The 14,466-nt window shown below is 40.7% G+C and overlaps 1 protein-coding gene across 1 annotated transcript in view; it reads right to left on the bottom strand.

The window, feature by feature from the left end:
* The window catches only part of LOC106850640 (netrin-4-like), a 41,876-nt gene that overhangs the window by 12,268 nt on the left and 15,142 nt on the right, over window positions 1-14,466 (bottom strand). Inside the window, exon 3 of the mRNA XM_014872127.2 lies at window positions 10,275-10,538. Within this exon, the coding sequence (XP_014727613.2) occupies window positions 10,275-10,538 (264 nt within the window). The remainder of the gene's footprint in view (window positions 1-10,274; window positions 10,539-14,466) is intronic.

The raw sequence follows: 14,466 nt of genomic DNA on the forward strand, positions 1-14,466 counted from the left end.
ACTTGGCACAATTCCCACACACCTGCCTCTCTTAGGAGTCGTCAGAGCCTGGAGATAAAAACATGTAGTCCTCTCTTTTCACAGTTATTAATGATGTAGAATTTTTCCTATATCTTACAAAATGCACATAGCAACAACTTAACTCTCAGTTGGCTTTTTAGCTACTGCATGGATTAACAACCTCTAGACTCTTAAATGGGGTGAGCTAACAGGTCTTATTTTGATTTACAAGTTCAGGGCAAGAACATGCAAAGAGTATCAAATATATTCTGGGACAGCAGAGCCAAGTCCCAGGAGAGCACAGGCTAACAGAGGATGCTGAGCTCTGTCTTATTGGACATTAACACTGATCTGGAAGAGAGTGTAAATCTAGGGAAGTGTACATTAAAAAAACAGGCTGAAATTTCATTTTGACTGGGGTATGAATTGACTTTAGTCCTTTAATCTCACCAGTAACATGAGTTATGTTTTTCCATGGTCTCTCCTGGAAGTCAGGCTCTCCCTGCAGCCTCCATTCCCCATCTGCCAGAGCAGGTAGCTCGGGATCAGGAGAGACACGTCCCAAAGAGCAGCAGTACAGATGTGCTCTCCTGCCCCCAAACTCATGTGTCTGCAGCAATTTGCTCTCTGCTGCCCTGGTTTCTAACCCTCCCCGAGCAGAAATGTGATGTGGCAAGCAGAGGGAGCGGGTGCAGCCGATGCCATGGCCCCCCATGGCCAGCTGGCAGGGTCGGTGTCAGAGCCCACCACCCACGTGGGGTTCTCAGACTCTTCCACGAGAAATCCATCCACATTCCAGGCATAAACAGCATGACAGATCACAGGCTAAGGCAAAAATACTGATACAACAGCATTATGCTTGTCCCTATTTGAGTCTGACATTTCAGGCTTTAAATTCTCCCCTGTGGTCTTCAGAAACCAGAGAACAGAGAAGAGGTAAAAGGAACCCGACTCAGAACTATAGATTTGCATGTCTCCAAACTTCAGACTCCACCTGAACTTCACAGCTCAATCTAACATGGATCAGAACAAAATCCTAGATATCTTTGCTTTTTTTAGGAAATACTTCTTGAAATGTATTTCAATGTAAAATCTGTAAGTTAATCCATTTCATTTTTTAGAAATACATGCAAAAGCTGTGTATTTACTATATTAAAAAATTATATAAAAAATACTGAGACTGTGCAGTTGAGAAATAGTAGAATTAAACCACTCAATCTTGTTTTAGCCTTGAATGACATGATCAAATATTCATTATTCCACAGGACCCTGTGCTTACAGTGTGCAGCACAGATGGTGTGAACACTCATGAACAATTATTTAGAAAAATAAGCAGGAAAATTCTGTGAGAGAGGAAAGGGAAGGTGAAATTATTCTTTGGAAAGTAGATTTGTTCACTCATTGCCCACTGGTTTGCTGTGAGCAGGACAGAGGCAGAGAAGAAGCTTCCTACCTGTGATTCCTGCTATGGAACAGCTACCAAATACACATGGGAAGATGTCTGGCTCTCCTGCTGGCTGTCTGCTTGGCTTTTCAGCCCTTTTGTCTAAGCCATTGAGCAGGCACAGGGAAACAGAGAAGCTGGCATGGAACTTCTAGAAAGTGTTAGATTTGGGTACTAACATTTTTGGTATAGGTTAAAGAAAAAGGCAAAGAGAATTCATTTGTATTGGTGCAAAAGTAAAGCAAAATAAAAGAGAAAGTAATCTGCCATGTGCTGTCTATGCATGGGTATCAAGGAATATTTTTTCCTTGGAGAGTAATCTCAGATAACATTCACAGGTGAAACAGCTACAGAAGAGAGTGCAACATGAGGTGACAATGAATTACAGAAGGGATTTGGATAGGAGAGAAGAACAGAGATGAACAGCTCAAATTGAACACACAAGAAAAGTGATTAATAGATGTAAGTGGCCATCACAGAAAGACAGATTAATGCAGGAAAAGCTGAGCTGTGGAAGGGACCTGCTACATTTAAGTGTGAGACAAAATAAGGCTAGGTGGCTGTGAGTAATGAGACAATTTGTTCTGTTAGAGAGGAAGAGATAGGAGAGGCAGCCAGAGGCTAAAGTCCAGGAAGGAACAAGAATGAAATACAGTAAACTGTGAGATAAAATAGGAAATGGGATATCTGCTTAAAGACAGGAGAGTATGAGAGTCACATTCAACACCAGCACAAGGAGAGCAAGTGTGTCCCTGAGTTGTTATTCACTGCTGAATTAAGTCCACATTTCTCTCACCGAATTGTAACCAAAAAAACTGGAACATTGAAATCTCTACCAAAAGCAAAACCTCAGGATGCACTAGATCTCACTGGAACACAAATATCATGCCAAGGAAGAGATGCTAATCAGACAAGAACAAAGGCAGGGGAATTATGCTGACACTCTTCTATGCCCTTGAAAGCAGAGTCAGATTTACATAGAGATAATGATGATTAACAGGGAGAGGATTGTCAGGAAGCAACAAGGACCAGTTGCTCTTGAAGGGCTAAAGAGCTACAGGCTGAGGTTTACAAAAGCAAAGGCTGTGCCCTTATTGAGGGGGCACCATCACGGGCACTGTGGGCAGAGCAGGGAGCTGGTACCACAGTTCATTGACAGCCCAAAAACAAAAAGGGAAGGGACTGAGGTAATTCAGGAGCAGCAAGAGACAGGTCAAGAAAGACACAACATGGATGCAAAGTCTCATGCAGTAAGAGAGACAAGCCACAGCACATTCCAGGGAAAGTGGAGAGGGAGGGTACAGACCTAGAGCAGAGTCCCAGAACTCCCCAGGAGGCAGGGATGCAAACAGGCACAGCCACAACTTGGTCCAAACAAGCAGTGAGAGTCCAGGACTGAGCTTAAATAGGACCCCAAAGCCAATGGACAGAGAGCACGGGTAAGAGTCCCAGGTGGGGCTGGTCAGGGCTGTTAAAGTTCTATTAGTGCCTTCAGGGCACTAATAATATAAAATATTATTAAACAAAATAACACTTTGATTGATACTGGATTAATGTCATTGGACTCTTTTAGAATATCTGACTACAAGGAAGAACCTGAGGTAAGAAATATTTCAGCATTCTTCATCTGGAGCTGCCAGTCCAGGTGGAGGAAGCTTGAAAGCAAGGTGTGAGCAACAGAGGCAAGATTCATGATACCAGTTAGGAAACAAGCCAGTTTTTAGCTAAAGCCTGAGTAGTTTATGACACTGATTTATATGAATGTATTGGTACAGCAGATGAAAAATTGAGATCTAAGGGATTTCTGTATCACCTCTATATTTCACTTTATCCTTTTGTTCCATAGGTAACACTGCATCACTTGATGTATCCTGATCCTTAGATACACAAGTGTTCAGGGCTGTATGGACTTCTCCACTGTGCTCATTGCTGCAATATTTGAGTACTTTGGAGACATCATGAAATTTATTTTTATGACACCTCCCTTCATCTGCTTTTCCTCATTACTCTCATGACTGTATTGTCTCCAAGGCTCTTTCCCATTCATTGTATTGAGAGTTCAGTTGCTCTCACAAATTCTTTGAAACTGGATGGTGTCTTCCAAAGTTAATGTGGGGAATGGATCTGAGAAAAAGATGCAGGCAGGCAGACTGTGTGTTTGAATAAACTTCCCCATTTCATAATACCAGTCTGAAGTCCCATGGGCATCACCTGGACTAGTCTGTGCTCTTGCACTCCTGCTCTCCAAGGGCATTCATCTGGGGTTGCTCCTGTCACTAGTGCAGGATGTCAGCTTTGAAACCGGAAAACTGTTGCTTTAAATGCTGATATTCTGGCTTCTTCATGCTTCAAGTTTCCTAATCAATTTTGCCAAGGGTAGACATTTATAAACTGACATACCTGAACTTAGAGGATATTAGTCCAGGAAAGGAACACTTTGTTATACTCAGTCACCATCATATTGGCTTTAGTGGCCATGTGAAAGTGAGTTCTACGTTCGTGTTTTGGTATAGCAGCTATGTTCCCAGACTGTGGCTTCATGATGTAAACCTTTTTGGATAATCTCAATTTGAGATATTTCCCTACTACTTCTTTCTATGCTATCACCTACATCATGCCTTGAGTTATGTATAAATTGGGCTGTAAAACCAAACCATGTTTGGAAAAAAGCTAAACTGAGGGTTTTTTCCCTTGGCACTAGTATTTTTAATCTGGATTAATTCCCTCATCTGTCTCACAGTACAGTCATGCTGTTACAAGTCTGGTGTTGCTGCCAAAGGCTTTGATTTGTACATCAACCACCTGAGCAGCTTTTAATCAGGACGTAGAGGAGGTTATAGCTTTGTGGATTTTAATGCCAGGATCATCAGTTCAAATCATTTAGCTTTTCCTGCTATACTCAGCCATGGGTTTTATCCAATAGTTCTTCAATCAAGCTCTGTAACTTCTGCTGGATTTATAGCACATAGTGTAGACTTTTATCCTGTTTACACACAACAGTTCCAAGAAATTACATGATGCTTAGTCATCTTTGCACAAAGCTTCTTCACCTGAATTCTTATTCACAGCTGAGAAAGAGAGAAAATTTTCCACCTCTTTGTCCTGCAGTTTTAAATTTTTTCCTAAACTCTATTCAGTTCTGTATAATACCTGAAGCCTCTTGCTTTCTGCCCATTTAGTTTCTTTACCTATTGTCCTTTCAGTAAACGTTGTAGTTGTAGTTCTTTCTCCTGGGCTACTCTCAGTCTATTTGGGGGCTTTTTTCCTAATGAATGAAGGTTAAATTTGGAAGCCTTCCAGGTCAGAGGAACTGTTGCTGAGTCAGAGAAAATTTTTGCCTTTGGACTCTGTATTCACTCTGTAATGTCACCAGAGAAATTTGGGATACCACAATTTGCAATGACATCAAATGCTATCCCTCACCTGCTTTCAGTAAATTGACTCTACCTGGGCCAATTTGCATGGTTAAATGACAGTGTCTGCTGTTCTGCTTTGTTTCTCTTACAGTTCAAATGGGCTCTGTGGTCTCTCCAAATGAAAAGACATATCCATGCAGATTTATAAGAAATCATTGAATATCAAGTCCTAAGGAGAGCACATACAACTTATAAGAGGCCAAACTAAAAATTTCCTTCTACTTTTTCAAAGTGACAAAGAGAATGGTTGATTGGGAAGTCCCAGATTACAGTGCCTGCTGTGGGCAGATGGACAGATCAAATTCCTGCTCTAATCAGGAATGAGAAAAAGCCATTATTTTCCTCTGTCACTTGCTGTTTTCTGGGAAAAGGTCTAATACTTGTATATGTCAGACTGACATCCCTAAGAACTTTTTGAACAGTAACAAGATATAACAAGATAACATCACTCACTCTATAGTTTCAAGGCACAGCTCCTCCCTGTGCCTGAATTCACCTCCCTCAGGCTTTACACCCACACCTGGCTGTCCCTCAGTCCACATTTCATTCTGCTTGCTTATTGTTTTCTTTCTGAATTCTACCTTGATTATTATTGATTTTGGGGACAAACTGGCCTCTTATTTTTGCCAGTAACTCCAATATCAATCTGTAACAAACTGCACAGGAGTAACAGCTGTCAGGCTGAAATGGAGCATCTGATTTACAGCAGGTCACCAGCTCTTGGTGAGTGCCTTAAGGATGGAGGAAGCAGAAAGGAGAATGAGACTCAGTACTTTAATACTGAGTGCCTGAATCACAGAGTAATGAGTAAATACCACTATTCAAATGTCCTGAAAGTGAGTGGCACCTCTTGCATTTCTGAGTTCTGGGCACAGCTGAAATCAGATAATGTGAAAACTTAGCTGGGGGTTATGAATAGAACTGCACAAGATATCTGAAGAAGGCGTAGATAATGTTTGCAAGGGTTACAACAGCCTGGTCACCTAGAAAATTGATGTAAAAAAGCAAGTTTTACCTTATGTAACCTCCATTATGCCAAACAAGGAATCCTGCTTAGAACCAGATCCTACGCCCTTTGAAGTAAGTGGAAAACTTTCCATTTACTTAATTGTGGAGGATCAGGCTCAAAGGGAGTCTAGTTTGTCTCTGTAAACAGGATAAAGAAGCAAAAGAAACATCCGAGGCCACTTGTAAGAATTTCCTGGCAGTGTAGGTACCAATAATTAACAAGTTAAAAAAATCTCTAATGCTTTATACAAAAACATTTTAATCCACTTTTGCTTTCCTCATTCTGAACTTACTACTCATGAGCTAGAAAGTGAATTGTGAAACGTTTGGCAAACAGAAAGGACTTTGGTCTATATTCTATCTTCTGTCCATATGCACTTTCTGCTTTGTAAACTTTGTTCTGGAAGCACCTCTGGACTCAGCTAAAATGGGCCATCAAAGCAGATCCTAAGCCTGACAGGTCTGCAGAGACACTCATAGCTTTGTACACCCTGCAGTGTCAATATCTTGGACAGGTTGTGTTCTGTTGCATCCAACCATAGAACAAGACTAGATGCATTCAGCTGGCCAGGTCTGGCAGTTCCTTCACTTATAACAGCATATTAATGCCTCCTATTAGGGAAAAAAAAAAAAAAAAAGACTGAGAAACTATTTGTAAGAGTTTGAAAAATGCAGGCTGTGACATTCAGAAAGGAGAATTTTGCCATTAGCTACCATACCAAGCTGTTGAAGTTAGTGAGGAATGACATCTCTGTGTCTTATTTTATTCTTCCAATCTCAGGAAAGCTAAATAGAAACCAAGAAAACATTACGGTCAATAGCAACAAACCTCAAATTCAAGACATGTTTATCCTGAAGTTTCTTGCCTATTTACAGCTCCCCTCTTCATTTCTCAAAGATTTCCTCCTATCCAACATGATATTCTCAGTAGTTTGTACAGGAAATATCATCTAGATAAATTGTGTTGAGGGGGGTGCATGACTTGTTTAAAAAACAAACAACAACCAAAAAAGCCCCACAGAAAGTGTAATTATTACTGTTTGCTCCAAAATTAGAAGAATATTTTCCTTGGATCCTATGGGCCATTTTTGAATCTCGCAGTATTTTCACAAAGTTATGACCAGAAATATGCATGAAACGATGCAGGATTCCAAGGCATGAGAAACGATGCACCATTTGGACATTGGGTTTACAATCTGCAGTTTTCTTGTATCCATTTGTTGCTATGACACTGTGGCATCTGTGACATTGCTTCTCACGGAGCTGCATTTCTTACTGGCAGCCTCAGTGGAGAAGCAAGGAGCTGAATGGGTTGCCAGGACTGGAGTGACATAACCACAAATAAACTGAGCATTGATAGATTATCTAACAGCCATAGATCATCCAAAATGGTGTTGAAAAAATATTGGTTCACCTCCATGTATCAGTTTAGCAGTGTTAGGAGTATTACAAATGGAAGAGATTTCTGTCAGAGAAAGAAGAGTAGACTTGCAATTTAACACAATAATGCATTTTCTAAGACCTAAGTGCAGAATGATCTCAGATTTTGGGCCTATCCCATATCAAACAATTACAGTTGTATTCTATATGAAATTGCTTTTGTTTTTGTTAACTACAGAAGATATATACATCATAGGAGGACTATGAACAATTAAGAGGCTGAAACTCATATTACTTAAGACTTTCTGTGGAGGTCTTTATTTTTTAGAACATTTTATTTAATTACCGAAAAGCAGCCCAGGAAACAAAGCTGCTCTGCCTTCAGTCTCTGGATGATGTGACATCATCCACTCAAACCATATTAAAAACTATGTCTTGGGACTTGTTCTGCCCATATGTACCTCAAATATTAGCTGTGGCCTGTGGATTGAATCAGATTATTTCTGGATGTGCAGTGTTTGTAACATCTTTTCCACACCCTGTTTTATGTGGGTCACCATTAGCATGTGACTGAAAGCAGAGCACCTTTCCTCTGCCAAGAAATTGCAAAATGGCAAAGACTTTTAGCAGTGTAGGTTGGATAGGAACTGTATGATTGGTGTTGAATCCTCAATAACAAAAGCCTTTTCCTCCTGCTTGTAGGCAAGGACGTTACTGTATTTCAAGCCAAAAAAATATGTACTTCCATAAACTGCCTCATGCCAGCTGTGTAAACCAAACCTTGAAATCTGGACCTATGTGAACTCTTCCCTCACCACTACAATATCATTATTGGTAAGTTTTAGATAAAATGTAAAAGGATCCAAGTATCTGGATCTTCCAGGAGTGGGTTTTCTTTTTTGTTTGGGAAAGATTGAAGTTGTAATGTCTAAAGAGCAGAAAAGATGAATAGAGTAGCGTGATCATCTTAACTCCAGGCTTGTCTGATCTGGGAGTAGAATTTGAAATTTTTACCACCTAAAGTTCCACACTTCCCTGGTTAGTACAAAAAATAGAACCTAAGGAAGGGTACAGAGAGAACCTTCCAATTGTGTCTGCAGAAGGAACAACTGCTCACCTTGGTCATTGGGGAAGAGGGGACAAGGAGGAATCACCTTAACTTGCAGCAGAGATTATTTAGGCAGGCACTAAAGAAGAGCTTTCAAAATGTTAGAACTGGAACTACTACTGAAAGTTTGAATGTTCTTTGTCAGTCAAATCTCATCCAACAAGCATTCCCTAGTGAAGGGTTTAGGTGTGCTCCATCACACCTTTATCACAGCCCACCTGTGGTCTTTTCCAGGCCTCCTCTAGGATTCTAGACAGTTAAAACTAGAGAAGGCTTTTCTTAAGTTTTTGCACAGCTGTATTTGAATCCTTTCTTAGACAAAGACTTGATAATATCTGTGTGAATCATGTGCTGCATCCACCCTCTGTCTCCTGGGACATGAGTCACTCCTGAAGTACATTTCATCAAAACTATTTCACCTTCTGCCCTGTGAAGTCATTGATGGCACAAAAAGATTCTATTCCCTTGTGACCAGTGGGAAAAAATATCCAGTCATAGTTTACAGTGATTGTGCCAGTAACATACACAATATTCTGTTTTCCTTTTCTGATGGGCAGAATGTTTCTTTTGTACCAGCTGCATTCACTTAGTGTGTTATTCATCTATTTGATTTCACTGTGTGTCTATTTAACAGTTTGCAGTAAGGACGATCCACTCTTTAAACAGATTTTCTCCACACAGTTATGATTTAAGTGAGTCTATATTATTTGAATCTGATAGTATCACATAGTGTAGCTGAATCTTGGATTTATACCACAGATGGAACAGATTCAGAAATTATTTGAAAGTCATAGTCTTAATTTTATCTTACAATATCTACCTCTGAACCTAGGAAAGTTGAGAAGAAGACAATGAATACACATTTCAAAATAACATAAATCAAAATGTCAAGTGTACCATGTATCTAAAGGGACAGAAATTAGCTTAGGATGTTTGTCTTGAGTCTTTTATGTCACAGTGCACGGGGGACCAGAATTTTAAGGGTTATTTGGGTTTTCAAAACCCAAGACAGAGACAGAGACTTCTGGATCCAGGGGAGATATTGACTAGTTAAAAGTGGCTTTAATTCTGTCTCTGATGTACGTGTCTAGATGTACCTGGATGTTTGATTAGATTAAATCTCCCCATGACTGTTATTACAGTTCTCTACACAATCCTTGCAGCTAAATCAAAAACTGTCATCAGTCATTTCCTCTGAACTTCAATGTCTGATTGTGCATTCAAACACAACTTCACTTGTGCACATCCAGAGCCAAATGCACATAAAAGACTGAACAGGGAAGGGACACTCCAAGTACTACAGAATAATTTTACTACAAGGTTTATCTTTTTTTTTTTTTTAAGTTCTAACTTATTTTAAGATGCATGGATAAAAGAGTGGGAGGTGGAAAATATTTTCACATCCTGAACACTGCTGTCTATGTTGTGAAAGTGACAAGAACACAGAAGGTTGAAAACCTAAAAGTGATGGCAGAACTGCTCATGTTTCACAAACTCAGAAAATCTGAGACCTGATGCTGAAATTCTGCTCAGGGCAGACTTGCATCAAAGATATTAGTTCAGTTCTGTGCAGGCATATAAGTAGGAGATTTCACTCATATTTGGAGTTGGATCTCTATTCCAATTACAAAGACTCCTTTCAATTTATAGGTATCTTGAGGTCCAGTGTTTTTATCAATTTATTTCAGTTTTAGGGTTCCAGAGTTTTTAGCAGTTATCATACATGAAACTGTAGAAGGAGTATAGGAGATGTTTTCCCAGAGTGGTGTAGGCTTCACTAATGTGGATTGACTGTGCTGCCCTTTTTTTGGATAGGCTTAGGGAGGCTGGGACAGGATCACATATAAAATATACATTTAGGCTGAGGCAGCAGAAGCAAGTAGCAAGTCTAATAAGCTGATAATTGTCTGGGACTCACCATGTTCTCCATGACTCCTGTCATGTTGGCAAGCTCACATTCCTCTGCATGCCCGTTGCAAAAGCAGCTTCCCCGGATGATCAGGTCGTAAATAGCATAGTGGGCAAATCTTTGGGGTTTCTCTACCAATCCTGAGCCATGGCATGGACATTCCTGCCTTTTTAACAAAAGCAGGCGGAGGTTGGTGAGCTTCAGGAGATCCTGAGCCTCAGGACTGTAAGGGTCTTCGATCTTGTTAGCCGGGCTTAAGGCACGATAAATCACCTGGAAGAGAGAAGGTTCACATCCCAGAACAGATCACAGGACTCTGCATGCACAGCAAATATCCCTAGATGATCTTCAGGAAAAAGCAATGAGACTCTGCATTACCAGTTGTGGGGCTTGGCTGGTCCCAGAGCATCACAGCCGAGTTAACACCAGCTGGCCAAGCCACAGCAAGTGACCGTGTCCCTGCTTTCAACCCATCTCAGATGTGAGATGGGAAATGCCTTCATTTAAGCATCACTCCCTGGGGTTACCGAGCTCTGTCACTTCTTGCAGTTCAGCCACTATGTCAAGGGACAAGATAAATCCACTTCCTTGTGTTTCTGAGCTAAGTGACAGTAGTGTCACTCAGAGAAATCCAAAGTTATTGGCACAAAGGCAGTGTTAATGCCATCCGAATTTCTGGAAGCATTTTAGGAGCATGACTTTGGCATGAGTTCTAGAGTCAGGTAAACAAAGGCACTAAGGGCATCTGTGAAAGAAATGGACACTGTGATCAGACTTTTTCCTGGGTCACTTGAACGGTGCTGGAAACACAGCTTAGCTCAGGGTGAGAGAGCCCTGTCTGCACACAAAGCCTGGTGATTTATTACTTAGGAGCAGCTACAGAGCAGTGAGTTCACAGCCCCAAGGTGCTTGGTGCCTGCTGGCTGTCTGTAGGTTGTTGCTCTTTTGTCACAGGATTTTTGCTGTTTGATAGTTCTCCAGAGCAGCAACAGTTGGGTTTTGAGCACCACAGTTTTAATCTGGTGTTTAATAGTGACTGTTGTATTTTAGCTCATCAGCACTCTACCTTTCTCTGTCTCTTGGGGTGGGCTTGTTTCTGTTGCTTTTGGGAGAGATTGATAACAGAGGGCTGCACCACAGCTCCTGCCAGTGAAATGGAGAACTGTTAACACTGCTTCCAGGCTTAGATGTACTAACTCACATTTGACAGTTGTTTTCTCCTGTGCTTGAGATTTTCCATCATGGCAGAGGGATTTGCCCTTGGGATTCTCTGGCCCTGCTTTATAAGTAGTCACAGTCTCTGTCTGACTCACTCTGTTAGTATTAGCAGAGTGAAATCTTTGTTTCCATAGGGATTCCCTCTTTCTCTCTCTCGGTTTTTATTTTTCTTTCTTCTTAGTAAACTGATCAGTTTAAATACTTGCAGAAGTCACAAAAGAGCTTGTGGTACATGCCTAGGAGATAGTTTAGTTGCATGTTGGTGGCACATGGGAAGACAAGTGCCCTTAATTTACAGAATCAGCTGCAGGCTTCACACAGACCCCAGCAAAGGCAGTGGTAGCTCTCCCACCTGTCCACAGTGTTTCCTATTTGGTTAACTTTGTTCTTTTTCTTCTTTTAATTCTCTTCTCTTATATTGTCAGCTACTTACAAAGCCTTGCATGGGGAGATGAGAGATGCCCACAGTTCCTTGTTTGATAGAGCTGTGGGCAGATTGCCCAGGCTGTGCAATGCAGGTGCCCACATTCCCCTGACCAATGAAGCCATGACAAAATAGCCCAAGCGTTTCCACCCCTATGTCTACATTCCCCTGGTCAATGGAACCATAAGCAAATGGCTCATTCTGTTTTGTCCAGGTGCCCAGCATTCCCCTTACTGATGGATTCACAGGACAAAGACCAAATCTGCATATCTGTCCAGTTCCCCTAATCCTGGATGGTCTGATCTTTTGTGGAAAGCATTATATGAACTCTCTGTCTTTCCCAGTCCCCTGTGGATCACACAGAGGTGGAGTGAGTCCTGAGCACCTGGTTGTGTACAGACACACACGTCTCCTTCCCTTATGGTCAGCTAAACTAAGACTGAGGCAGGGAACTGGGTGGAATAGTTCTGCAGAGCCTTCTAAACTCAGAGATCTCAAAGAATGGTTAAAAGTCCCTATGAAACTGTTTAAACTGGCATAAATCAGAGGAATTGAGGGTAAAGCAGTCTATTTAGTCACTAGCTTTTATAAGCTCTGTTCTCACACTTATCATTCTTGTCTATAGTTTCTCTAATATACATGTTTAGTTAAAATATTTCCTTTCAGATGGATCTTCAGAGATTGCCCATCAGATAAATGGCTTGAGAACCTAAATGCTAGAGGCACTTCATTCCATAAAATAGACATCTGAAAGGTAACTGATACAGTGTTGGTTTTTGCAAGGTCTGCTCTGGTCCTGCCAGTGACTTCTTATACTTCTGCATACAGGTAAAGCCTTATAAAAGAAGGACCTTGTTACCCTTGTAAAATCATGGCTCAGGCCTGCTACTTAGGCTAAGTAGAAGGGAACTGTGTGAGAGTGACTCAGCTGGAATGGGGTAGAGAGACCTGAGAGCTGTGTGAGACTCTGACTGCCCCATGCCCACATCGTGGTGCCTGGTGGTTGGCTGGCTTGGGCTTGTTGTGCCTTAAAACTATGTAAACTGATAACTGGCTAACTGCTCAAAAAGACCTTTTTGTACATAAAGTGACTCTCCCATGCACTGCCTGGGGACTCTGTGTCACTTTGCTTTGTACAATATACAAGGCTGGGCAAGTGGCCTCATGTCTGCCAGAGATCCCAGCTGTGAGCAGCTATGGGGCTCCTCACAGAAGATAGAGTGGAGGGGTGAATGAGGTGAAGAACAAGAGTTTTTACTGGGTCTGTCTGAAAACAATCAGCAGATAATGGCCAAAATGTTTCTTTTTTCTCTCTGGCACTATGCATCTTCTTGATAGCAATAGTCTTGCACTGTACTATGGCAAGTGTGAAGAAAATTCTGTGCACTACTAGAAACCTATTTTCTACATGGTATGACAAGTTAAAACAGATGGATTCGTATTTTGGGGTCTCCAGTCAATTATCCATCCTCCCTGTGCTGTAATTGGCATTCTGGGAGCACTGAGCTCTTCAGGAAAAGAGCAGCTGTCAGGGGCTCTTCTCTCAGCAAAGGGCCACTTGCTCCTACCAAGCTGTTTTGTTTCTTGTTTCTTTGCTTGACAGATTAGAAAAAGGTTTGGTTTCCTGTGGCTTTATTGTTTTGCAAATATTTTCATTTCTGGCCTTGCCTCTCTTGAGAGGAGTTGCTTTGGCATTTTCCATATCCCATTAGAACACTGAACATCATTTGTGAGTAGAGACATTAATAGCTTGGAAGTCCCATGGGGATTGTGGCATCCTTTTAAGAAAAAACAGTATTCCATTCCAGCTGAGGTACAAGAGTTTGTTTGTATGATTAATTCATGACACATTTCTGTCTGGAATAAGCTCACTGGTGAGACTAGATTTGCTCGTCCTTATTTCTCTCAAGGCAAGTCTTGTTAAGTGTTAAAGATCTGATTTGGGTGACATAACACTACTGAGGTCTTCTGGGAGCTGAACTCAAATGTTCTTCTAGGATTCAACCACCAGTAAGGAATTAATCTTCCTTAACTTTGTAAAAATCAAAGACATTTTGATCAGCAGATATATTGTGCCAATAGAAGTAGGTATAGGTGAGGTACATTTTGTATAGAGGTAGCAGTTTTATTTTATAATTAAGTAAGTTTAGTAGTTTTATTTCACATATGCATGAAAAGAGAAAATGGTTAGATTGCTGTACTATCAAGAAAAAGATGTTAGTACCTGTAATTTCTCCTCATTAGTCTACTATATGAATTGATTCTAGAATAATATAGATAATATAGAAATAATTCTAGATTGGGATAAATTTTTTAGAAAGAAGTGGTATCTCACATTACATGCCAGGATTTTTTTTCCATAAAAGCATAATTTAGCTAAAGATAAACAATTAAATAACCCAACCAAACCAACTCCCTAAACTCTTTTCTGTGTTATAAATACATGACTATGTTTTAAATGAATGTGTTTGGGTTGTAGTTCCCTAAGGAAAAATGGATCCTAAATTAAGAGACAGATTGGTGTTGGCTATATATATCTGGGTTGACAATTTTATATGA

This window comes from Sturnus vulgaris, chromosome 11 (genome assembly GCF_052056855.1).
Source record: "Sturnus vulgaris isolate bStuVul1 chromosome 11, bStuVul1.hap1, whole genome shotgun sequence".
NCBI classification, from domain to species: Eukaryota; Metazoa; Chordata; class Aves; order Passeriformes; family Sturnidae; genus Sturnus; species Sturnus vulgaris.